At 42.5% G+C, this 26,649-nt stretch overlaps 2 protein-coding genes and 1 non-coding gene across 8 annotated transcripts; 1 reads left to right on the top strand and 2 right to left on the bottom strand.

The window, feature by feature from the left end:
- Positions 1-417: 417 nt before the first annotated feature.
- On the bottom strand, positions 418-20,639 carry Mynn (myoneurin). 6 transcript variants are annotated; one of them, XM_050138294.1, is made up of 9 exons: positions 20,491-20,639; positions 19,394-19,685; positions 12,667-13,046; positions 12,253-12,573; positions 11,101-11,260; positions 7,144-7,322; positions 6,048-6,131; positions 4,808-4,894; positions 418-2,011 (listed from the first exon to the last, which is right to left on the bottom strand). In XM_050138294.1, the coding sequence occupies exons 2-9, from the start codon at positions 19,657-19,659 to the stop codon at positions 1,752-1,754; spliced, it is 1,737 nt and encodes a 578-aa protein (XP_049994251.1). In that variant the 5' UTR covers positions 19,660-19,685; positions 20,491-20,639; the 3' UTR covers positions 418-1,751. The 6 variants fall into 6 exon arrangements, with proteins under 6 accessions (XP_049994251.1, XP_049994248.1, XP_049994249.1 ...); XM_050138291.1 differs by having other exon boundaries at positions 12,253-13,046; XM_050138292.1 differs by lacking the exon at positions 20,491-20,639 and adding an exon at positions 20,009-20,185 and having other exon boundaries at positions 12,253-13,046.
- Positions 20,640-21,950: 1,311 nt separating this feature from the next.
- On the bottom strand, positions 21,951-22,023 carry Trnav-aac (transfer RNA valine (anticodon AAC)). Its single transcript has one exon. It is a non-coding gene; the product is annotated as a tRNA-Val (tRNA).
- A 491-nt stretch (positions 22,024-22,514) lies between these two features.
- Positions 22,515-25,826, top strand: Actrt3 (actin related protein T3). The gene is made up of 2 exons (XM_050138441.1): positions 22,515-23,510; positions 24,226-25,826. The coding sequence occupies exons 1-2, from the start codon at positions 23,311-23,313 to the stop codon at positions 25,139-25,141; spliced, it is 1,116 nt and encodes a 371-aa protein (XP_049994398.1). The 5' UTR covers positions 22,515-23,310; the 3' UTR covers positions 25,142-25,826.
- The last annotated feature ends 823 nt before the right edge of the window (positions 25,827-26,649 follow it).

Genomic DNA, 26,649 nt, shown 5'->3' with positions numbered 1-26,649 from the left:
ACGCTTGGATGAATGAAGATGTGAATTACACATAACCTCTCCACTTGGGCAAACTTGTTAAAAGGGGTTGACTCTCAAATTTTCTTTAGTCTTGTTACATTCCAGCAAATTGTTATTGATCTTAAACCAGAATAATTAGCTGAACATTTCATAACCTTCAAATTTTATTCAAACTCAGAATGCTCATTTAACATACACACAGATTTCTTAGCTAATAGTAAAATAATAAGTTCATTACACAAAGGTGGTTATTTCACACTCTCTCCAGTTAAGTCTGTTCACTGGTGGTAATTTACTGTGAGAACACTATATGCTCTAGAAAAGGTATTGCTGCTTCAGTCTAGAAGAACCGAGTGCTTTTATTATGTCTTCTCATTTCTGAGACTTGAACCCAAATAGGGAATTATGACTAAAGAATTCAATACTGGTAAACATATTGAATTTATTTCAGTGTAGTTTAAATCATGAAAACAAGTAAGCATAACTAACTTATGGCAGAAATGAGAAATAGTCGCGATTTTTATCAGTCCTACGGGAACTAACCTTCTGACACTGTAATTTAAAATACAAGGGTGAGGCAGTGAAATAAATTAACATGGAGGAAAGTGGCAGCAAGCGTCTAGGATGGGTGACACTGAATTCTCTACGTCCTCCTGGAATGAGAGGACCACTACGAAGCTAGAGCCAACAACCAAAAGTTGTAGTTTGATGTATAAAATTTAAAAGCCCATACTTATAGAAAACTCAAATATAAAATGGTAAATAAACTGATAATCAAAAAGTGTAGCTTATAATTGAAGTTAGGATAGTAATCCTATTTGTGTGTGTGTTGCTTTAGGCAAGCTACTCAAGTTTCTTGATTTTTCTATGCAATAATATCAAATTGAGAAGCCAAGTGATTTCTAGTATGTGTTTTATATCTAGAAAATTCCTTTTAGAACATTTATTTTAAAAAGTGCATATCCGATAAAAGATAAGTTTATCAAAATTTTCAAACTTGTTATATATTCACTTCCAATAATCTAAAAATCTAATAAAATATAAAATGAATCAAATTTCAAAACCGTCTTTTGACCACTTAAAAACACCAAATATCTATTTAAAAAAATATAGTCTCAACTCAAAACAAAAACTGATTTGACTATTGGCTTTGTCCAGAGTACTAAGTTCATTCTAAATGAACAAAAATGTACATACATTTTTCTGGGTTTTAAGAGAAATACTTCTTTTGGCTCTATTAGAAAAGTTACCTCTAAAGGAATATATTAATAAATAGCACAATTCTTCCTTAGTATCTAAATTTTCATAGGTATAAATATGAAATTTAACCCCCCCCCCAACAGTTTATATACTGGTCCACAGGATTTACAAACAGAAGCACTTTGAAGTTGATAGTACTGTAGATTTGCTTAAACAGTTAGGAAAGAACAATAAAAAAAATCCACAGGTCAGATTTTACCTCAGGAACAAAGAAGTCAAAAATAAGAATGGAATTAAGGCAGCTTTAACAGTGTCTAAAACTTACCATCCAAAATAGTGCTGCCACAGTGGAAGTCTCTCCCTGAAAGGCTGTTTACAATGAGAACCAAAACCAACATGAGCACCGATGGATGCAGAGTCAGGTGCTTTTACTTCTACACATAACCTAATGGCCACACAGCTCAAATGAATGGGGATTAATATGAATACGCACATTACCAGAGATGTTTGTTTACTACCAGGGATGTCTGAGCAGTTCCATGCCCTCAAAGTCAATATAATTGCTGTAAAAAAATCAACTGTGGCTCTGAGTATCCATTCCCAGTTGCCCTCAACAGTGTGTCAGACGTTGGAGACTGACTGTCTGTGACAGGCAGAAGCATATGGTCTTCAGTTCCCAGTGGAAGCGCTAAGGGGAGAGTCATCTCTGAAGGCTTCACGTCTAGAGTTTCTGACAAAGGACTTCTTTGTGTGGGATCCTGTTCACTTAAAGCATGGTCCTCTACACTGCCATCTGGAGTTTTATCTGCACCTGAAATGGAAGTCAGAAAGTATCCTGTCTTTAACAATACAAACTAAAGAATTGTCTGAGGTAGGCTAATCAATCTACTTACAAGTCCTAGAAATTATGCTTAGTCTCCAAACCCATGTGCGACCTGTTTCTCTCTCACCAATGTGCCTGATTGTATTGAAACTTAGTGTTGGGCATATCTGGGCTTCAAGAGTAGAGTCAAGCACAAATACCAGTACATAAATAGGTTTAACATTCGAAACCTGGGTGAACTTTTTCTCATCTACCTTATTACATATTTATCAAATTTCATATTCGTACCTGTGGCACCCATTCCTCTTACTCTTGTTTAACACTCTATTCAGTCGTGCCTCACATCCTTAACTGGGTTAGACATTCCTTGAGGCTAAATGCTCAGCTAAACTTTTCTAATTCCCTCCAAACGCGGGCAGTAAAGTAAATAAACCTTTGTACACTGGCGATTTTAATAAGCAGTTTCTGTTATTCTGTGGCTTAAGTCTGCAGTACAATGCTTACCGTTTCTCGTGAGGTGAGAAACTGTCACACTGACTAAAGATGCACCTTTGCTTGACTTTACTACTGCTTTTAACATGTTGCTGCCACCCCAGAAATGCTGACAGGACTCCAGCAGCCTCAGCAGACAGCTAACAGTACATCACCTGTCTCACTACGCTGCAATTCTGTCTTCTTCAGCCTAACCAGTCAACAAACAACCTGTGCTGTCTCATCTTGGTGACTCATCACAATGTCTTCTGCTTGAAATGACCCATCTTGCTATCTTCATTTTCTGAACTTTTCTCTCTTCAACTTCGTAAGAATAAATTCTTTCTTTTCTGACAGTCCTTCCCCTTTTTAGATACTGTCATTATGCAGCCCAAGCTGGCTTTGAACTTGCAGTCAGCCACTTTTTTCCCTCAGCATCCTGAGTGCTGGGACTGTAGGCATGGGCTGCCATGTCTAGGTTAAACGTAAGCCCATTCCGATGCTTCAGAAGAACTCTTAGTTAGTTAGCACCTGTATTCATCTTGTCTGACAATCTTATTCAGTTAGATCTCTGGAGTTACATCCACGCTGTAAGCTCTTGCTCAACTCTGTCTGCCCTGCAGTTATGTGTACTCTGTAGATATTAACTAGACTGCTGAACACTCATTGCGGCTGTCAGAGGTTTCTGCCTTAACCCTTACAATGACTTATTAACAGAATGTTTAGTTTTTGGAGCTGGATATTGCACCTAGGGCTTCATGCATGCTAGGTAAGTATTCCATCACACCCATTATCATCATCTCCATATTTGTGATACTTTTCGTCTTGGTAGAATGCCGTAAGTACAGTGAGTCACAGGCCTACAAGTCTGCACTCTGGCTGCCTACATTGATGGAGCATTTTTGAGCTACCAGAGTTCTATTTCCTTCCACATTTCTAGGCTCTTCTTCACGATAGCTCTTTTCTTTCTAACCACTGTCTGAATCACCGAGACCGCATTCTGGAGAGTAATGCTACTTAGCTTGCTTATATTAACTTACATTTATTTATTTATTTATTTATTTATTTATTTATTTTGTATATAATATTCTGTCTGTGTGTATGCCAGCGGACCAGAAGAGGGCACCAGACCCCATTACAGATGGTTGTGAGCCACCATGTGGTTGCTGGGAATTGAACTCAGGACCTTTGGAAGAGCAAGCAGTGCTCTTAACCTCTGAGCCATCTCTCCAGCCCCTTAACTTTCGTTTTTGAAACTACTCAGAAGTCATGGTTTGTTCTGAGGCAGGGATGCCCATGTAGCTCACACTAAACTACAATCTTCCTACCTGTCCTCTAAGTTCAGTGTGTGATATGTGCCACCATGCTTTGCGGCGAATCATGTGTGTGTATGTATAAACGTATGTATGCATATACACATACATGCTTGTTTTAAGATACAGGGTTTCTCTGTATAGCTGTGGAGCCTGTCCAGGAGCTTGCTCTGTAGACCAGGCTGGCCTCAAACTCTCAGAGATCTGTCTGCCTCTGCTTCCTGAGTGCTGGGATTAAAAATGTGCATCACCACTGCCCGGCTGGCAAATCATAATTTTAAAGGAGGAAATAGTTGAAGTATTTTATTATTGTTATTATTATTATTATTTTATATGTACGAGTGTTTTGCCTGCAAGTGTAACTGATGCCTGTGGGGCCAGTAGAGAGGGAGGGCATCAGAGCCCTCCCCTGGAACTGGAGTTAAAAACAGTTGTGAGCTGCCCTGTCAGTGCTACGACTCTAAGAGCAGCAGTGCTGAGCCACCGCTCCAGACCCTGGAGATTTTGTGTTTTCTTTTTAAAAAACTAAAGTTCAATATTTCAAAAGAACTGGAAAGACAAATTTTCTGTAAATTAAAAAGCTACTTTTTATGTATATATCTATGTTTTGCTTTTTGTTTTCTAAAATTCAGTTTATTTATTTGTTTTGTGTGTGTGTGTGTGTTAGTGTATATATGCGTGTCAGAGGACAACTCTCAAGAAATTGTTCTCTCCTGTTATCTGTAAGATCTGGGAATCGAATTTAGGTTATTAGGCCTAAGCACAGGAGCCTTGAGCCCTGTTTTCTTTGGGATTTTCTATCTGTTGCTTGAGACAGGGTTTCACTAGATTTGTGGTCAGGCTGGTCTTTCTTTCTGCTCCAACTACCTGCCTAGACGATGAGCATGGACCACGTCTGCGGACATCTAGTGTTAAACACCTAACTTACACTGCTGAAATGTCTCTTGACCTGCTCCGGCCCCACCAGAGGGCAGCGCAGGCTTTAAGCACATGCACTCACCAGAATGGACCTTTGCTTTGTGCTTCTTCAAATTTTTAATGTCTGTGTAAGAATTTCCACATAATTCGCAGATAAATGGCCGTTCTCCTGAAAAACAAGATAAAAACTTTAAAAACTTGGTATTTTCAACATGCCAGCAGACACAAAACTATCCAATGTTCTACAAATAAAGCGAAAAAGTCACTTTAATCACTGGTTGTGACAGCGAGATAAGAACCCTAGACACAAAGGTGCACTTTATAGAGAGTAGAAGCCAATCTCAGGAATTGAGTGAGAGGAGAACCGGAGTCACAGGTTCACTTTACTTTATAGGAAGCAGAAGCCAATCACAGGGAAATTAAGCATGTTCATTATCTGAAATTCTCAAAAAATAATCTTTTTTACTGCTATCAGATACATATTAGATGCCATTCATATGCTAAAATCTGGCTACAGAACTAGGAAAAAGTATAGCTATAATTTTGGCTCTCATACACCTCAACAATGAGGAAGTCTTCCAAGGAAGACTGACGATATTCTACAATATAAATAAGTGCTTTCAAATAAGAACTGTTTGGGCTGGGATGTACTGGAAAGGCAGGCTGCAGTCCCAGCACCTGTAAGGCTCTGAGTTTGCTCTCCAGCACTACGGGGGTGGGGCGATGGCTGAAGAACCACGTAATGCCTTACCCCAAAACCAAGGAACATGAGGATACAGGAGCTGCAATGAATTCACCAAGACCCTCCTATTACTCTGGACAAGAATTATGAAGACAGGTTTTTGAAAAGAAATGAACAGTATATTTTAAAAGTAGCATTTTCCTTTCTTTTAATTTTTAATATTCAACATTTTCTTCATGCTATTTACATATTACATGTTAAAATAAACATGTTGATATTATAATCTATTCTGGAAACTTGCATATAAGAACACCACCTGCTAATTCTGACAGCTCCCTGGTGTTATCTATTCATCTTTTTTATGTATTTATTCATTTGCAACAAACATTTTTGTTTAATAGACATCTGTCATATTTCTTGGAAAATCTACACAATTCTTAACCAAGTTTAAATTATACTCTAAACAACTTTAAAAAATAAAGAAATGAACAAATAAAAACCTGACATGTATACATTAAAACCTTATTATCACAAAGTTATGACTAGAAACTATATAGCCCACAATGGTTTCAAAGTCAAGGTTTACATACAAAGGAATTAAGAGAGAACAAAAAATGATACGTTCTCCCTAAACACAGACCTGTATGGGATCGAAAGTGTTTGTTGAGCTCTCCTGAGGAAATAAAACTTTTCCCACAAATACCACATATGTATGGTTTTTCACCTAGATGGAAAATAAAAGATAGCGAAGTGGCGTACTATACCAATGTAATATTATCAATTACAAGTGATCTAAAGTAAGCTTTTAAAAATATCTATATGAAAGCCTTTCTACATTGTATCTTAGAGGCATTTTCAGTAATCCAACATAACAAACTATAGTTTTATATCATCTATCTAGCTTGATATTTTTCCCATACTAAAACATTACTTCTGCAAATGTCTTATCTTTCCTAGAAGAGATCTCCTGGGCAATGTGTTTCTTAAAACCCCCCAAAAAATAAAAAAATTAAAAATTAAAGCCACATTTCAAATTTTGCTTCTACTTTATTATCCAAGAAGAATATAAACATGTGAGGAAGATCATTAGCAGTGCACCTTACAAACGAAGGGTCCCTTGGTTTCAGAACTGGCAATTTGCACTTGATACATCTGTCTGTGTTCCAAATCTCAAAGTGTCTATGCAAAGGAGGCCCCAGGTCACAAAACAAGTTGTCTAACCCACCTCCAGCTTAATTCCCCCTTCATACGCTTATTCAAAGGAAAAAAATTCTCAAAAAAAGGTTAACGAGGTTTTCTCTAGTCAAAAAAAGATGTCTCGGGGCTGGAGAGATGGCTCAGGGGTTAAGAGCATTGTCTGCTATTCCAAAGGTCCTGAGTTCAATTCCCAGCAACCACATGGTGGCTCACAACCATCTGTAATGAGGTCGGGTGCCCTCTTCTGGCCTAAAGGGATATATTGTATACTAAATAAATAAATATTTAAAAAAAAATGTCTCAATTCAATTCATATATTATCTTCAGAATTATCCTACTTCAACAAACCTAAGCTACAAGATAAAACTTTCACCTACCTTGTATTTAATCTAAGAGTTATGTGAAAATCATGAACATAGCTCCAAAAATACCAAATGTAGATATCTAACTAAGAAGTCTATAATCTACCTTTGATAAGAGCCCAATTCCCATTCTTTTATCTGTTTTCTTACTGCAGCCAGTCTGTATGTAACTCTTACCTGTATGTTTCCGAGAATGAGTAATAAGAGAACTAGAGACCGCAAATGCCTTTCCACAGGTGTCACACACATAAGGCTTTTCTCCAGTGTGCCTACGGACATGGTAGGTCAGTGTGCTGGCTTGGGCAAATCTCTGCCCACATCTATCGCACACATATGGCTTCTCTCCACTGTGCTTCCTGTTAGTAAACAGAAAGTAATACAATGGTAAGTAGAGTAATCTAGAGGTCAGTACATACATCAAGTATGTTTTACATAGTTTTTCATGCAGCATTTTATTTCATCTTAACAGGCTAAGACTACACATTTAAATTCAATAGTTGATTCTATGTAAAACCCACCCCCCATTTTTTTGAGTTAGCAAAACAACAGTTCTGAAATAAGTTAAAAAAAAAAAAAACTTTTGCCATCATCATTATATAGTTGTCTTAGGGTTTCTGCTGCTGTGATAAAGATCATAACCAAAAGCAACTTGGGGAGGAGAGAGTTTATTTCACAATCCATCACTGAGGGAAGACAGGGCAAGAACTGAAGTAGAGGCCATGGAGGGGAGCTGCTTACTAGCTTGGTCCTCATGGCTTGTTCAACCTGCTTTCTTACACACCCCAGGGATGGCACCAACCAGTTATCTGAGACTTCTCCCATTAATGGTTAATCAAGGAAATGACCTATAGGTTTGCCTACAAGCAACCTGATGAAGGGAATGTTCTTAACCAAGATTCCAGCTTCCTATATGTCTAGGTTTGTGTCAAGTTGACAACAAGCAACTAGCAGCACAATAGTTATTACCAAACCCCAAATACAGCAATTCCTTTGCCAGTCCATCTTACTGGTCGAAAGTTCTTCCTCACACCCAGCTGACAGTTGCTTCAGAGTTTACTAAATCACAAGAAAATCTGGGGCCAGTGAGTTGGCTCAGTAGGCAGAAAGGCCTGCTGCCACCTAAGTGTGATCATTGGGTTCCCAACTCCCTTGGGTGTCCTCTGGCCTCCACAGGCATGCCATGCATTGTAAAGATATACACAAACACACACAAAATAAAAAGGTAATTTAAAGAAAGAAAAGCTCCATATCATTGCATCCTACCTATAGCATCGGTGCATATATATCTCGCTTTCCTTCTGTCATTTGAATGTTCAATTTGTTTTAGCTAAACTAAAACAAATCCCCTAACTCCAAGTGTTAATAATAGTTGAATCTAGAATGCTCCCTAAAGGCCAAGTGCAAAGGCTTGGTCCCCAGCTTGTGGTGATATTAGGTAGGGCCTCATTAGAAGAAGTAGGTCACTGAGATTATACCTTTGAAAGATATATCTTGTTCCAAGTCCCCTCTTCAGCTTCTGCTTCTTGGCTACCATAAGATGAGCAGTGGCTTCCACCACACCCTCTCTGTCATATTGGTTTGCTTTACCTAAGGCCCAGAAGTTATGAAGCCAATAGAACTATCTGCCAACAGAGATCTTTCCATCTTAGGGTAGCTGCCTCAGACATTGTCTCAGGGACAGCTGATATTGAAAACAACAGTCCCAGTGATGAGTTCACTGGGACTGTATCTCACAATGTGGTCCAGAAGCTTTTAGAATTGACTTTAGGAGGAATTAGGGAAACTTTGGAGATACAGATTAGGGAAGTTCTAGGAAGACACAAGAAGAGCTTAGTGGGTCATTCTGATACAAATTCAGAAGACCATAATTCTCACAGAAATGTGGACAAGTAGATTGAGGGATGCATACTGATAACTCCAACACTCAAGAGGCTGAGGTGGAAATAATAAGTTTGAGGTCAACTGGACCACAATTTTTAGAAAGGGGAGGGGGAAGAGAGAAACAGCAAAGGGAATATGACAACAAAGACCATGTTCACGAGTTGTAGAAGAAAACAGTGCTGCCGGGAACTGAAATTGAGAACAATTTTGCATGCTGGCAAATAACCTGTGTATATTTTACCCATGCTGTAAGACTCTGAACTGGGTTTAAAGACAACTATTTCTGGAGGCAACAATCCCTGACTTCAAACTCTACTACAGAGCTACAGTACTGGAAACAGCCTGGTACTGGCATAAGAACAGACAGGAGGACCAATGGAACCTAATAGAAGACCCGGATATCAATCCACACATCTTCGAACACCTGATCTTTGCAAAAATATCAAATGGAAAAAAGAAAGCATATTTACAAGTGGTGCTGGCATAACTGGATATCAACATGTAGAAAAATAAAAATAGACCCATATCTATCACCATGCACGAAATCCAAGTCCAAATGGATCACAGACCTCAACATAAAGCCAGCCACACTGAACCTTAAAGAAGAGAAAGTAGGAAGTACACTAAGACCATAGATATAATCTACATGGGAAGTAGAAAGTAGAAAAAGACAAGATCTCTTGAGTAAATTGGGAACATGGGGACCTTGGCGGAGGATTGCAGGTGGAAGGGGAGAAGCAGGGAGGGGGGCAGAGAAAAATGTAGAGCTCAATAAATATCAATAAAAAATTATACAGAAAAAAAAAGACTTAACTATTCCATTGGAAGAAATTTCGAGGCTGCACAGTACAAAGGCGTCATGTCATGGGTGACTTTTAGCCAGATTTACTCCAAGTAAAGGCAAAGTGGGACTTTTTGAAAAACTTGGAGGTTTGGCTAAAAAAAAGAAGTACAGATAAGCAGGGCCCAAAAAAGAACACACCTGAACAGTGAGAATGAAGTCAATGGCGGGAAACAGAGCTCAGCTGTAAAGCTCGTGTCTAGCATGTTAGAGACCCTCAGCTTAACTTCTACCGCCACAAATAAAACAAACAAAATTTCCAACCAATGGTATATTTTTATAAACTCAGCTCTCAGGAGGGAGAGATAGGAGGATTTGGGTTTTGAGAGGAGCCTGGGCTATACGGCAAGACCCTGTCTCAAAAAAACAAAATAAAACAAAAAACCCAAACAAACAAACAAACAAGAGGGTAAAAAATGGTCAAATTTTACCCATCAAAAGCTACAGGGTGTGAAAAGTGAAAATGTAAGTTCTTTTGCTTTGAGACTAAAGTACTAGGCACCTTGCCCACATACAGAGGCATTCAGAGTCTACTGTAGCCACAGTCCCTTGGGAGATCATGGTGGAGCTATCACAGCAACCAGGAAAAAGCAGAGGAAGAGTTGTGGGGGTGGGCGAGGCAAAACACAATCCCCAGAGGCTCAGGACTCAGTATTTAACTAGGTCTTAACACCTAAAATGTCACCCCTAAATCTCTGATTAGGTCAGAGCCACTTCCCCAAAAATCATCCCTGAACGTTGTACTGGAACTACACCTTCCAGAAATGAGAATCCGGGAGGTATTTCAGATCCAAACTAAATTCTACCTCCAGCCCTAAATGTTCAAGCCCATCCCCATGAGAATGCATTCATCTATCTCTAGGAGTCAGAGAATCTCTCAGAAGTCCAGGTCTAAAGTCTCAGAGATTGGGGCAACTGAGTTGTGAGCACTTGGTAAAAATGAAAACACAGCTTACACACATTCCACAGCACAACTCCCATTCCAAAAGAGAGGAGTGAGGAAATGCAAGGAGGATGAAAGCAAGCTGAAATCTCGGCAGGGCAAGCATAAAATCAGCAGATGGTGTAACATGAGGCTTGCTCTGGGCACTCATATAAAATGTACTCATCCAAAAAAAAAAAAAAAAAAAAAAAAAAAAAAAAAACCAACAAACAACAACAACAAAGCCCACCCAAGCCAGGCAGTGGTGGCACACACCTTTAATAACAGCACTCTGGAGGCAGAGGCAGGTGGATCTCTGTGAGTTCGAGGCCAACCTGGTCTACAGAGGGAGTTTCCAGGACAGCCAGGGCTGTTACACAGAGAAACTTCATCTCAAAAAACAAAAAAAAAAGTACTCATTAAATTACAATAATTAACTAATTAACTTACTTAAAGATCAAACAACTCGGAGTTTTTTGGTTTTTTTTACCTTGCATGAATCTTGAGATTGCTAGAAGTTGCAAACTGTAAATTGCACACATCACATTTATAGGGTTTTTCCTCACCATGATGCATGCGACTGTGGAAGACCAGCTGGCATTTCTGAGCAAATCCTTTATCGCACAGTTCACATTTGTATGGCCTTTCCCCTGAGAGAACAATAACATTTGTATTAGGAAGGAAAAAAAAATCCTATTTAACTTGCTAAAGTTATAAACTTTGAAGGCTTTAAGAGCACTAACAGTACTGGTTTTTGTCTTAGAGAAAATGGTAACTGCTAAGTAACAAAAGCAAATGGGATGTCCTTCCAGACTACTGAAAACACTAACTAGTAGGAAAGAAATTCATCATAACAGTGAAAGGCAAGAAAAATGTATAAAACATAATGTGTACTATGTGTACTAATGGATGCTCACACTTTGCCAGCAGGTCATGTAAAACAGATAAACAGAGAAGCTGATGTTCAAAACCAATCAAGTCTAGGAGCAAGTAAAAAGAAGTATTGGTAATACGTAAATATTGGACTGAGTTTTAATATTGTCTCTGTTAAATACTTTAAAAACTAGAAGCAAGCCAGGCCTAATGGCACAGCTCTAAAATCCTAACTACTCTGGAGGCGGATGCAGGGGCACTACAAATCCAAGACTTACAAGGTAAGTTCAAGGCCATCTTGAACAACTTAGCAAGACACTGTCTCAAATAAAGAAGCCATCTGTGGAAGGGTGAAGCGCTATAGCTTAGTGGTGGAGTACCTGCACAGCATGTTCAAGGCCCTAGGTTCCATACCCAGCTAGGGCCTGGGGTTAGGACCAAGTTTATGCTTATAAGAGAAAATGGTGCAAGAACCTGATGCACTAAAACTTAAAAGTATCAACTATAGCAACAAGCTGTTAATACTTGATTACAATTATGAATAAGATTTTAAGAGTCTAATGCTAAAACATTTTACAAATAAAAGAACATGGCCAATTTTGTGGAAAGGCCATCAATGCTGTGTGCTAATATCTCTACTGGATGGAGATGCAACTTAGTAACACATGGTGTGCTCAGTGGAGGCCTTGGGCTCCGTCCCTAGTACCAAACAGAACAGAAACCAAAATAACACAAGCCATCGCAGAGCAGGAAAACAAAGCAGTCTCACCTGTATGAGTTCTTACATGTGTTTTCAGCTGGTTACACTGGGTAAAAGCCTTTCCACACAAGTGGCAGACGTAGGGTTTGACTCCTTTATGTATTCTCATGTGCCTTCTCAAGCTGCTGGCTTCTGAAAATACCTTCCCGCATGTGTTACACATTGGCTTGGCCTTGGAATACCGCTGATCCAGCTCTTCGCCAGTATTCTCCAGTTCATAGGGACTCTTTACACTGGCTATATTAGACATGGAGTGTTCTTTCAGAGCACAGTGTGACTGTGACTTGCCGCGTTTCCGTTTGACTGTAACAGTTTGCACAATATCTTGTGCTGGAAAAGTATTTTCCACAACTGAGGTCAACTCAAGTTCTGAATTATCATTTCCCTGGATGACTTGTTCGTCTACAGGTGAGGACAACTTACCTGTATCTAGGAACAGCTCCACAGGCGCACTCTCTAAAACATCACTGGGGTATTGCACTGCTTTATTCTGTCCTGGTTTCTGTGGATTGAAAGCCTTTTTCTTCTTTTTACTTTGAGACGATTTCTTTGCCAATACCCTTTGTTTAGGATTTGCCTGAACTAAGTCTGTAGATACTTCTGACTTCTCCCGATTATTATAATCTCGAAGAGTTAGAAGACAGGTCTGTTGATTCAATTCAATGTTTGCAGTAATACTAGATACTTCTGTAGAAGAGGGACTAGCAATAAAAGCAAAGTCTTCCATCTTTATTTTACATTTAGTGACTACCTCTTCTACTTTGAGATAGTCAGCAGCCTGATGAATTTCTTTAACATTCCAACTGTAAGGAAACAAGGCTCGATGACAATATTCTGATCAAAAGGAAAACCTGAAGCAACTGCACATACACCTGAATGCCAAGTAACAAATTTATAAAATGTAATTTGACAGAATGTTTGAACAGGTATCTCTGATTATATAGATACTAAAAAAATAAAAAGAATGCCTACTTATAGATGTTGATGAATAACAAAATGTTATATTTTCTGACTGCTTAAAAAAACCAAAAAACAAAACAAAAACATTTGAATTGATAAATGGTTGTTGGGTGGTCAGCAAGCTGGCTCCACAGGTACAAGCATTAGCTGAGCAAGCCCAAAGACCCAAAAACCCATGGGAGATGCGATGTGATGGTGCTCCTACAGCAGAGACAGACACAAGACCCTGCCTCAGCAACAAAGAGAAACTAGTCCCAGAATCGTCCTCTGATGTCCACATGAATGCTGTGGTACACACGGGTGCATCTGCACTCACAAAAACACACATAGGGTAACACTATGTAGTTTTGACTAACCTGAAACTCACTATAGACCAGACTGTCCTCAAACTCATAGCATTCACCTCCCTCTGCCTCCGGAGTGCTGGGATGAAAGGCATGCATACCATGCCCTGCTAATTTTTTTTTTTTTTAATGTTGTTGACAATACATTGCTTCCTCCCATTTCCTCTGAGGCTTCTTCAGATTCCAGTCAAGTTTTCTCAACTGGCAACAGAGTTCAGTGAAAACTACTTCCCACTTCCCCTTTCTGCTCTGTGAGATATTTTTAACTATGCTTCTCACACTTTATTGTTAATATGAATCATGAAAGGTCTTGTTAATGCAGACTAAAATTCGGGCATCACTGATAGTGCCTGAGAATCTGCAGCTGCAATGCACTCCCTGCTAGGTCAATGCAGCTGGCCCATGAATTACAACTGGGAGGGACAAAGGTTTTGAATGTGCTGACCTCTCTCTAGCTCAGCTTACTGCCAGGAAAGTGTATCACGTTAGCTTTGTATGAGAGACAAACCATACTGTTCAACATCCCAGTCAAATTGACTGGGAGTACAAGACAAGGGTGACTGCTATATTTAGCACTGGGTCTAGCATTCTATGAATTAATCAGGGTGAGGCAACATTGCTGGCTTAAAATTCCTCGGTTGTAAAAACAAGAGTTTAGTTGATATTAACTGCCAATGGCCGGGCGGCAGTGGCACATACCTTTAATCCCAGCATCAGAAGGCAGAGGCAGGCAGATCTCTCTCTCTGTTAGTTCAAAACCAGCCTGGTCTACAAGAGCTAGTGCCAGGACAGGCTCCAAAACTACAGAGAAACTCTGTCTCAAAAGAAAGAAAAAAAAAAAAAAACCGCTAATGAAGTTGAAGGGTGACGTCTGAACCTAATCTAAGCATACAGAGATGCACACCCTTGAGGAAACTCCCGGCCTGCCACTGTGCCAAGGGTCACTTGGTTCACTAACATAGCCTCTTTTCTGCTTTCTTCCTTGTAACTCAGTAAAAGGGCTCCAATTACAGTTGAAAACATATAATGATGACAATACTGTTACTGCTTTTTTAAGAGGGGATAAAATTTGAAGCAAAATAAAAAATAATCAGTGCATTGACATGTCTGGAATCTCCAAGACTATCCTGTGTGTGCACTAATCTCTGATGACCACCTAGTCACACTCTGTCTCCGAGAGTTCCACTGTGCTGTACTTTTGCCTCATTTAGTGTTCTCCTGGCTGTTTAAAATGTCTTTTATGACAATCATTTTCAACTCATTGAAGAGTCATATGAGTGAATGCGAAAACCTATTCCTCCAGTGAAAATATTTTATTCTATGGGAAAATTCATTCAAGTTTTTAAACTTATTACATATCAACTTCTGGCATATATTGTGTCTGAGTCTCCCCCCTACATAAGAAAATATTATTCAAGAAATTATTTTCTTATGGCTCATTGTGGTAATTTTTAGAATATATCAGGAATCTTTACAATTGAGTTAATTCTCCATTTGTAAAAATAAAAATGTAAGTGTCCCAAACATATATCAGAAAATGTACTTTATATGTATGTTACAGCACCACCACTGACAATAAGCATTTCATTATACATATTTTCATAGAATAAAAACAAAGTTTACTCTACCACTTAATATATTTAACTAAATCTCAAAGTATATTTGTGCTTTCTGTTCCATTAAATGAATCACCAAACAGAAAGGTGAAATAAACTAGCATTAGGTCACATACTAACTGTATAATGCCAAAACAATAATCTCCACAAATCACTCCAAAGCCTATAATCGAAGTTAAGACACTGGATGAAGAAAACCAATCAAGAGTTTTTCTTCAAAGACTGATCTTCTAGTTGCTCTTAAGAACTACAGTTCAGTTCTCAGTGCCCACACCAAGTAGCTCAAGCTCCTAAGGGCCCAGTGCCCTTTTCCAAGGCCATCTACAAACACGTGAAAAAAAATTAGTAAAACAAATCTTTGTTTGTTTGTTTGAAGACAGGGTTTTGCTGTACTTTTGGAGCCTGTCCTGGAACTAGCTCTAGTAGACCAGGCTGGCCTTGAACTCACAGAAATCCGCTTGCCTCTGCCTCCCAAGTGCTAGGATTAAAGTGTACCACCATAGCCCAGCACAAATCTTTTTTTTGAAAAAAGTGTTTTTTATATGTTTTAAGCAACAGTGGTTCCAAACTCCTTTTTATCTTTTGGATAGTCACTGAAGGTCATTTAATTATGTATAACAATTCTCAAGGGCTGTGCCTGGGGAAGTTCAGTGGGAGAATGCTTGGGTTCAATCCTAATCACTACAAACACATATTCTCTCCCGCCCTCCCTCCTTCCCTTGCTGCCCCCACACTGTCTGTCTCCCCCACCCCCACCAAGAAGAGATCCAAAGAAATTAAGTAACTTGTTAGAACCAAGAAATAACCAAGGCAATCTAGCTCTTAAGATCACTTAATTTTCTACTATGTTGCTTCTTTCCCTTCCTTTTTATCAGAGAGAAAGAAAGACATTCATTTTGGGGGGCTGGAGAGATGGCTCAGCAATTAAGAGCACTGGTTGCTTTCCCAAAGGACCTGGGTTTCACTCCTAACACCCACATAGTGGCTCATCCAGTTCCAGGGAATCCAAAAGCCCTCTTCTGGCTTCCATGGGCACCAGACATGCAAGTGATGCAGACATACACACAGGCTAAAACAAACACCCATATACATGAAACAGTAAGTTTTTTTAAATAGATATATTTTTGTTAATTATGTGTATGTGTAGAGAAAGTGTAATTTGAGTGCAGATGCCCATAGAAACAGAAGAGAGCATCAAATTTCTCTAGAGCTGAGCTTACAGAAAGTTGTGAGTCATCCTGAGTGCTGTGAACTTAACTAGAGTCATCTGCAAGAGCAGTTGAATGAAAATAAAAAAAAAAAAAAAAGAGAGGGACATGACCGCTCCTAGGTATGTTGTAGATAAAAGGGAGAGAATAGGCAGAAGCAGGACATCTAAGAGAATCCAGAGTTGAACCTGAGTTGGAGGAGGGTGCCAACCAAGAGGAGCAGCCTGGGCCAAGATGAGAGGCAGAGGGAAGGGTGAAGGGACTGGACAGAAGGTGGCTGCGAGGAGAGAGAGAGGATAGAAGGGGGGTGCGCTTATCGGTGGGACCAAAGGCAGCAGTTTCGATAGGACGTAAGACAGGGAACAGAAGGTGTAAGGGCAAGAGGGCTTCACACAGAGGTAGAAGAAAGTAGAGACATGCAGAATCTCTGAGAGGAAGGCTAGGAGGGAGAAGAGTGAAAGGGAGCCTCCTTTAGTCTCTCCATACCCACAGAGACTGCAAAGCTTCCTTTTGTTGATAATCTAGGAGATACAGGGCCATTCTTGAGTGCTACGGTGCACCAGTAATGTTGGGTTTAAGCGGGAGTTTCTTGAGCCAATCTCATTACTAATGGTGGTTGGTAAGCCAGGGCCTTGAGTGGTCAATAGGGAGGTCATTGGGAAGAAAGGATTGTCACCCAAGGTCTGCCACCAAGAAGGAGGCAAATTGGTCTGAAAAGAAACCCAGGGACCCAATGACAAAATTGTTGAATTGTTAGGAACAGACACCGGGATTTTAGCAGAATGACCTCCAGCCAAGGTAAACTGAATGGAATGTGCCTGCCAGCCATATTGGAAAGCATAGTGAGGTGCATCTTTTCACCCCCACAAGGCAGAGCAGGCACACAGAATGGTCAACAGTCATCACCTGATGTCCTGGGGACGGTCAGGATGGCTAGTAAGAAAAAACTCACCAACTAGCTGTTGTTGGATGACGAGGGCAGGTGCCAGATGGTTCAGAAAGTGCGAGAACTGAGTCGGGGGAGGGGAGCTCCTACAATCTTTAACCAGAAGCAATCAATCAAAACGTCCAATTAATCAATTATTTACCACTTTTAAATAACTGTGGGAGATTAATTTATCACTGCTGATTATTCCCATAAAACAAGTCTAAAACATGAATACTTCCTTTTCAGAAAAAAAAAATTAAACAGCATTTTGGTTCTAGCATGAGTAAGAAGTACATTCTTTCACTGGTACTGGTGGTACACGCCTTTAATCCCAGAACTTGGGAGGCAGAGGCAGGCGGATCTCTGTGAGTTCAAGGCCAGCAGGGTCTACAGGAGCTAGATCCAGGACAGGCTCCAAAGCTACAGAGACACCCTGTCTCGAAAAACCAAAAAAGTACATTCTCATAAGAAGCTGCAAGACACAAGGAAAGGATCTCAACTGTGTACATGCATACATCTGAAGAGGTGGCCTGGCAAAGAATGTGTACAAAAACAGTGCTTTCCAGCAGGCGGCAGAATTTTACAGTTCTTCCTCCTTCTAATCTTCATTTGAGGAATGTAGAAGCAAACAGGGCAAAGAGGAAAGAATATAAAATAGGCTTGAAATAAGTCTTCACTTCGCCTCTAAAGCAATACCAATAGTAATGACCACCTCACATCTACGAGGAGACTAATGCCCAGAAAGGGCTTAATTAAAGGAGATATAGGATCGGACCACCCAGCCAGGAAGATCTAATTCCAATGCCTGTAATGTTTTTTTCTTTTAGTAGTTCCGGCTGGCCTGGAACTCATAGAGATTCGCCTGCCTCTGCACGTCAAACTCTGGAATTAAAGGCCTGTACCACCATGACTGACTTATAAATCTGTTCTATCAATCAATACTCTACTCGTGTTCATGCTTCGTACAAGAAACGAAGGAAAGAAAGCATGCATAATTTGACCAAATTCTCTTTGTTTTTGCCCTCTCTACCAAGTAGGAATGTATCACTATTAGTCTAATTTGTATAGAAGGACACAATATATCTGCACAATGAGAGTCTGAAGAACCTACTATTGAAGGGGCAGCAGCATCTTCTGACATAGCAGTACGTGTGCATTCATCTGCACACATACATGCAGATGCACATGTGTTTGTGTGCGGTGGCCACAGATGACGCTAGCTGTCTCCCTCTGCTACCCCTCACCTTCTCAGATGAGACAGGGTCTCTCACAGATACCGCTTGCCAGGCAGGCAGGCAGGCAGGCTAGTGGGATCCAGAGAACCACCTGTGCCCACCCTGGCGCACTGTTCTTACAAAAATGCTTTCGTGTTGGTGCTGGGCACTTAAAATCAGCTACTCATTCTGACATGGCTGGCACCCAAGCACTAGAGGCGTCGCTGGAGCCCAATACTTAGAGTCTTAAGAGAAGCACAGCAAACCTCTGGCTTGATTAAGCTTTGGGTTGGTTAACAACAGCAACAGAGTTCTTGCTCCTCATCTTCGCACAAAGTGCTGGTTTAGAACCACAGTCAGGACGCGCTGAGCGTGGCTATTTCGAGCCGCAATGGAAGGCCCAGGACGTGAGCCCAGAGGTGGTCCTTTCAACACTCGACTCCAAACACCTCATAAGCACAAGGCCTGAGGACCACGAAGCCCAAAAGCCATGGGAAACTGAAATTCACTTAGAATCTACCATTTAAAATTCACATTTGCGAAATTCAAATAAAGATCTTTTCTTTTTTGAGTAAATAAGTACGTTGGACAGAACTCTTGATGTTAAGGTGTGTTTTGTGATTATCAAACATCTTTTCATCCTAAACAGAGCTACTGAAGTCATGTGTGTGTATGAGTATTGTATATAGTAAGTATACTTATATACACACATACACATATATACATATACACACATATAAACACATATGTACGTGCATGTATATATGGTGCACATCAAGACTTGAGGATGAGCGTGCAGTGAATGGGAAACTATGAAAGCACTGGAGCTCGCAAGGCCATCTGCCTAGCTTTCATAACTGAGCAAAAACGTGTACTTTACCTGTCGAGATTTAAAGTTCCTGTATATATAAACTCCAACAGTTTCTGAAATCCGTCAGCCTTCACCTGACTCTGATCAAGAAAAACATTGTTCTCAGAAGTGCTTCTGTAGATCGCACCAAAATACTCACTAAAGGAGGCAAGCACATTCCTGTGCGCCTTAAACTGGAAGTCTCCAATCACTACGGTACAGTCACAGAGAAAGCCCGCTTCCCGCTGTTTGTTCAGTCTCTCTAAAAGGTGCTCACAGTGGTGCGAATACTGCATTTTGGTATCAGAATTTTACCCTTGATCTGAAAGACAAGAAGAGACAGTGAAGTCAATAAGCATAGGCTTTCATGAGATATCCACCCAAGCAGAGGTAGGGGAGGGGGGAGAAGGGCCAAAGGCTAAACTAACAGAGAGAGCTCTTACTTTGCACCTCCGCCCCCCTCCCGCATAGCCTCATCAAACACACGCGGTGATTGTCTTTCTTTGTTTTACTGAACTAGGACGCCAATGCAATGAATGATGGCGAACAAAGTCGATTTCATGAGTTGTTAAAAAAAAAAAGTCTTAAAATCCTAAACTTTTAGAGTTGACCCCTCAAACTTTCAAGCTCAGAAGAAATATTTACCTGAAGGTGCCTAAACAAATCAACTAAGGAATGACTCCTTGAGGCAGCGGGGATAAGAACGCGATGCGAGGTGTTTTCATTGCTCTCTGGTCACTGAAACCTGTAGGCTTACACCGGGTGGTTCCTCCCTGGCGCTAGGCAGGTGCTAGGGGGGCGGTAACGCCCCGACCAGACGAGGGCTGTCAAAGGCCCCGCCACTCCCCAGAGGCGGACACACCCCTCGCCTGCCTGCGGCCGGCCTGGCAGCCGCCGGGTGACAGCCCCAGCCAGTCCGCCCGGGCCTCCGCTGCCCTGCCCTCCTCCCAGCTCGCACTCCCGCGAGTTCCCACGGCACGGGCTGCAGCTCCGGCCCCGCGGACGCTGCCCCTCCCAGGACAACTCCTTCACCCCGAAACGCGCTCGACCTCCGAGGCGCCAGGCCACGCAGGACCTCGGGAGCCGAGATCGCGAGGACCGCGGGCCGGGCAGAGGGCGGCACTCACCGGTAGCCGCCCAAGGGAAACAGTTTCTTTACTCTCTCGCCGCCATCTTGGGAGGACGTCACCGCGGCGCCCCGCCTCTCCCTTCCTCCTCCGCTGCGGCGTCACGTCCGGACGTGCGGTCCGGGGTGGCACCGGCGCTAGGACTCCAGAGGTCCGCCAGAGCGGGCGAGCTGGTTCTGAGGCCTATCGTCCCGGCATGCCGGGACACACTTCCAGTGCTCACTCACATCCTACGCCAGACGCTCACCTGGTCAGCCCGCAGCATCTGGGCCGACCCCCGGCTCGAGTGCACGGCCGGCCTCTGCGGGAGCCGCGCTGCGCACTGCATGCTGGGACTTGCAGTTCTCTTCCTCTCCTGTCATCCTCTCTTCATTAGCGCCCCTCCAGTGGCGACGACGGCGCTGTGCACCCTGGCTCTTGACCGTGGCCGGTGGGAGGGATGTGCTTGAGTCGAGGAGACCAATCACTCCTTCCTCTCTTGCATACCCGAAAGCTCTTGGGACCCCCAGAGTTCTGCTTGAGCCGGCCCGCTGACGCTCATCTTCCAGGAGGCCCTTACCTGCAGACAGAAGACGGAGAAGCACCAAAGCCAAGCAAGCCAGCAGGGCGCACTGGGCATGCGCAACATGAGAGGAAGGTGGGCTTTCTACCGGAAAAAGGTTTTCCAGCGTCTGAACCAGGACAATTTTAGCACAATTATTTACATCGAATTCAGATTTTCTGCAGTAAAGGAAGAAGCGCACAGTTATCGCTGCACTGCACGAAAGTGCCAGCAAGTTTTGATGTGTTCGGGTAGATTCCTCCCTAGACTCTGCGGACGTTTTAAATCTTAAAAACCACAACTTTGTTGTTTAAAAAGTTGTTTTTGGACCTTACGGAATTTACCCATGACTTATTTTAAAAGAAACAGTCTCAAAATCTGAGACTTTTCCCCTACCGGAATCTTTGCATTATAACATCTCTGTAAGAATTCGTGAATAAAACCATAGACGTGTTAGTAAGAATAATGTTGAGGCTACTTTATTTTATATTTCTGAGTATAAATTTATTTTTAATTTTACCCTTTTGTCGGGCTCCTTTCGATAACGGGTTAATCCTGAAATATATAGTGAACTTGTCATACAGATTAAGAATAAAACACAGTTTGGCAATGGAAGGGAAAGCGGAATCTCGAGAGGAAAAAGTAAGTGGCTAATACAAAAGTGTTCCAGAGGCGATAGAGCTAACAGTTGGTTTTATTTGGCTGGTGGATTAACAGCCACCTCATCAGTACTTTTTGCTTGGTGTTCTCGGGGTGTTTGTTTTCAACATTAAAATAGTTTAGTAAAAACAGATTTCTTAGCGTATTTCCCCGGGTGGCAAGTTGCCCCTTGCAGGATTTGTCATCAGGGTTTTGAGAGCCTAGCTTTTGAAAAGCCCAGACAACAAGCAATAGTTAGAAGGGAAAAAAGGAGCGCGTGTGTTTCCGCCCGGTTTCGAACCGGGGACCTTTCGCGTGTTAGGCGAACGTGATAACCACTACACTACGGAAACCCAGCTGGCCGGGGTTGGTGAATGGCTCTTGATATGCGATGTTCTCATATACGCTTTGCAAATGTTTTAAGATTTATGTAATTTTCAGTGAGGAAGGGGGGGGGAGGGTCACATCGTTAACTAAATGGTCCTGAAAGAAACTATTTCAAAGTCTGAACTTGTTTGCAAACTCCTTGCAAATCCCTGCCGCTAGAGACCTCCTCATTTAGGGATTTTAAAATTGGCACAAATTAGGACCTTTGGTAAGTATTCAGAAGCAGTATGGGGGAGTCTCCTCGTTTCTGGCCCTTTTGCTTGGTTTTCGTCTCAGTTCCGGCAGGTTACACTCTCCTGCTGGAGAAGCTGTGGCGTGCAGTTGCCGGGGTCCCCTCCCCTCGGCCTGCTTCTGGTGGGAGGACACGTAAATCACATTTTCTTCCCCCATACTGCTTCCGAATACTTACCAAAGGTCCTAATTTGTGCCAATTTTAAAATCCCTAAATGAGGGATGCGCCAGATCAGACACCAAAGACGCTGTTTGCCGCGCAATGTACTTTCTTCCGAACTGAACTTCATAATAATCTAAGGAATTTCTTTTCTTACCAACTGACAGACGAGTCCTTATTTCTAAAAATCAACCCCAGGAAATAAAAATTAGCTTCGCTTCAGAGAACCTAGAGATAGAATCCAAAAAGATGAAAAAGAAGAGGAAAAGAAGGAAAGAAGAAATGAGGACTGGGAAAGAGGATGAAGCTAAGCACCTCAGAACTCAGAGGCTGAAGAGGGGAATTCTAGTGAGTTATCCTGGCCAGCCTTGCTAAAATGTCTTACAAAACAACCAAAAGCGGTCTGCTCTTAATTGCGTACACCTTTAGAAACTACAGAAAAGACGTGGCATTATCTACGATACCTACAGGACATAAACTCGTTTCACACCCCAGCACCCCCCGAAGTTGAGCGTTCCTGCAATATTCCCGGGCCATCCCCTGGTTTCAAGGGTGTCCACCAGTCTCCCCATGGCCCAGAAACACTCCGGGTAACTCAAGGACTTTGGGACAGTCATTAAAAAAAAAATAGCTTGTTAAAGTTTTCTAGAAAGTTCCGCGCAAATCGTGAGCTTTCATATGTTTCGCGAGGGAAGCCTGATTTTCTGGTGTTCAGTTTGCGAGTTTCCAGCGGCTGCAGTGCAGCCCAGAGAAGCGGCCGTACGGGCCGGCGGGTGGCTGGGTCTTCTGTGACGCGGGGCTCCGGGTGCTGGCCCTCCGGGAGGGGCGGCTCCGACGCCGCAGAGGCAGCAGCGCCGGCGACATGAGCGGCTACCAGCCACCGGTGGTGATCGACAGTGGCTCGGGAATGATCAAGGCGGGCCTGGCTGGGACCCGGGAGCCCCAGTTCGTTTACCCGAACATTCTGGGCCGGGCTAAGGGCCACAACACTGCAGTGGACTGCGCGCTGGAGCTGTGTGTGGGTGACCAAGCTCAGGAGCGCAGGAGCTTCCTGTCCATCAGGTACCAGGAGATGCTGCAGCCTGGGTGGGTGTGGGAGAGGGCGGAGAGTCCAGAGCTAAAGCCACCCTGAAAGGACCAGGGAGAGAAACCCCCTCACGAAAACCTCTGTTCTCTTTACACAAATGTATTCAAATGTATAGATGTCCGCCTAAGAATGTGACTTAATTTATAGCTTTGGCATGGTCTCTTGAACTATTTACAACTCTACCAGAATGTGGAAATTTCCCAACTTTTTGAAGTCACATTCTCCAAAGAGGAAAAAAAACTGGCTAAGCAAAATGCCTGTAGAGAAAGGTAGCCATTTACTGACGTTTATCTTCTGTTGTTGACCAGAAAGCAATACTGATCAATACTCACATTAGCTGAAACAGACCAGAGAGGACACATATTAAAGGTCTCTGTAGCACACCTTTAATCCCAGCAGAAGCAGAGGCAAGAATCTGAATTCCAGACCAGCTTGGTCTGCAAATTGAATTCTAGGCTTAGCCAGGGCTATGCAGTAAGACTGAATCAAAACAAGAACGATCAAATTTAATATATATAATATATTTATATACAATATATAATATATTATGTATATAAATCCTATTCTATATTAATTATATATTTATAGTATATAATTCATATATATATGATTTTATATAAAATCTAAAAACCACCATTAACAACAACCACAAAAGCACAAGCCTTACGTATCTTGTTGTTCTCCCTCCAGCTATCCGGTGGACCGGGGCCTCATTTCTTCCTGGGGGGACATGGAGATCATGTGGAAACATATCTATGACTGTAGCCTGAACCTGAAGCCCAGGGATGGCCCAGTCTTGGTTACAGAGCCTGCACTGAACCCGCTGCTGGACCGGCAGCACATCTCTGAAGTGTTCTTTGAAAACCTGGGCGTCCCTGCCTTCTATCTGTCTGTCCAGGCTGTGTTGGCACTCTTTGCTGCTGGCTTCACCACTGGCCTGGTGCTGAACTCAGGTGCTGGGATTACTCAGTGTGTGCCGGTCTTCGAGGGTTACTGTCTACCTCATGGTGTAAAACAGCTAGATGTGGCGGGACTCGACCTCACCAGCTACCTCATGATGTTGTTGAAGGACGATGGTGTCATGCTGCTGAGAACTGGGGACAGAAAGATTGTTACGGACATTAAGGAGAATATCTGTTACGTGGCGATGAACTATGAGGAGGAAATGGCCAAGGAACCTGGCCTAGAGAAAATGTACACACTGCCTGATGGGAAGACTATCAAACTCCATAACCAGGTCTTCCGTTGCCCAGAGGCCCTCTTCTCGCCAAGGCTTCTGAATGTTGACGCGCCTGGCATTGATAAGATGTGTCTCAGCAGCATCATGAGTTGCGACACAGATCTCAGGAATGCCTTCTTCTCCAATATTATCCTTGCTGGAGGATCCACCACTTTCCCTGGTTTAGACAAGCGACTGGTTAAGGATGTGGCAAAGATGGCACCGGCCAATACCCCAGTGCAGGTTATCGCTCCCCCAGAGAGGAAAATATCAGTGTGGATGGGGGGGTCTATTCTTGCATCTTTGTCTGCCTTCCAAGACATGTGGATCACTGCTGCAGAATTTGAAGAAGTTGGACCCAATATAGTACACCAAAGATGCTTCTGAAATGCAGACAAAAAATGATGAGTAAAACATTTTTGAGTGTACACAACAAAACACTGTGGGTATTCTAATTCTGGGAGAACAAAAAAAAAAAACCATTTCTGTTATTGGGATGGCCACTTTCTTTCCTAAAATGTTTTTGGTAGTTCTGGGACTCAGAGTCTCATGTGTGCTAAGCACCCTACCACTGACCTATATCCCCAGCCCTCTTTTTAACTTTGTATTTCGAGATAGGCTCTCCTGTTGCATTCATTGCCCAGGCTGGATTTCAATTTGTAATCCCTGGGCTTCACTCTCCCAGGCGGCTGGAATTTAGAGGCGTATGACTTTGGGCCTGGTTCTCAATATAACAGGGCAGGAAATGGTGCAATTGTTAGGTTTCAAACCCAGGACAAATAGCGAAGGTGCCTATTTAACACACCAGACTGGACACTGAGTGCCAGGTTCTTCTGGCATTCCTCTATCCCTGCCTGTTACGGGGCCCTCCTGGATGGCATACCCCACCCCTACCCTAAATTTCTCTCCTCCCATCTGCCCTCCCCTTTATAATCCATTTTGGTTACCTCTCCTCTCCTTGGGCCTCCTGGCTGCTGGACCTGGTTCCCCTTTGCCCTTGCCCTCCTTACGTGGCTCGGGGTCATGACCACTCTGGATGCTCCCATTTATCTCTGCCTCTGGCTCTGTCTCCCTTTTGCCTACAATAAACTTTCTCCCGCACTGAACCTAGAAGCAGTCATGTCCTTCCTTCTTTTGTTTCTTAATTCTTTTTTTCATTTTGTAATAATAATGGTCACAGTTGTATGAGATTTGGGGTACAGGAAAGAAACTGCCAAAATGGCCACTCCATTAGGGGGAAGTATCCAAGGCTTCTGGAGAAGTCCGAAGCTGAGAGAGAACCCAACTGGGCGTGGCCAGGGCTGTCTACAAGAGAGGCAAAGGAGTGAGAAAGAGCAGGGGTGGACAATTCTTGCAGATTTTTAAGTGTCAGGTCCAAAAAGAAACTCCAGATGAATGGCGAACCCTGGTACCTGTCAACAGACCAACGAGCATGCTGGCCTCCAGGCTCACGTGGTACCCCTGGCTCCTCTCAGCTCTTCTCACCCGTCCCTTACCTTAAATGTTGCCAGTCACAGTCTTCCCTTCCCCCGGCTTCTCATTTCTTTTTTTTTAAGATTTATTTATTTATTTATTTATTTATTTATTTATTTATTTATACAACTTTCTGCCTCCATGTATACCCACACGCCAGAGGAGGGCGCCAGATCTCATTACAGATGGTTTGGAGCCACCATGTGGTTGCTGGGAATTGAACTCAGGACCTCTGGAAGAGCAGACAGTGCTCTTAACCACTGAGCCATCTCTCCAGCCCCCCACGGCTTCTCATTTCTATATAACCCTGCGATTTTGGCCGTGAGCTCCCCTGGTCTTCCACTCGGCCCCCTCACTTTGTACTCTCCTGGTCTCCTCCCACACTTTTTCTCCTGGGCCAGTTCAGTAGGCTGGCCATGTCC

This window comes from Alexandromys fortis, unplaced genomic scaffold (assembly GCF_014885135.2).
Source record: "Alexandromys fortis isolate MF-2015 unplaced genomic scaffold, M_Fortis_MF-2015_v1.1 scaffold_15, whole genome shotgun sequence".
NCBI lineage: Eukaryota > Metazoa > Chordata > Mammalia > Rodentia > Cricetidae > Alexandromys > Alexandromys fortis.
Note: the sequence above shows the minus strand (reverse complement) of the source record. Positions and strands in the feature narration are given on the sequence as shown.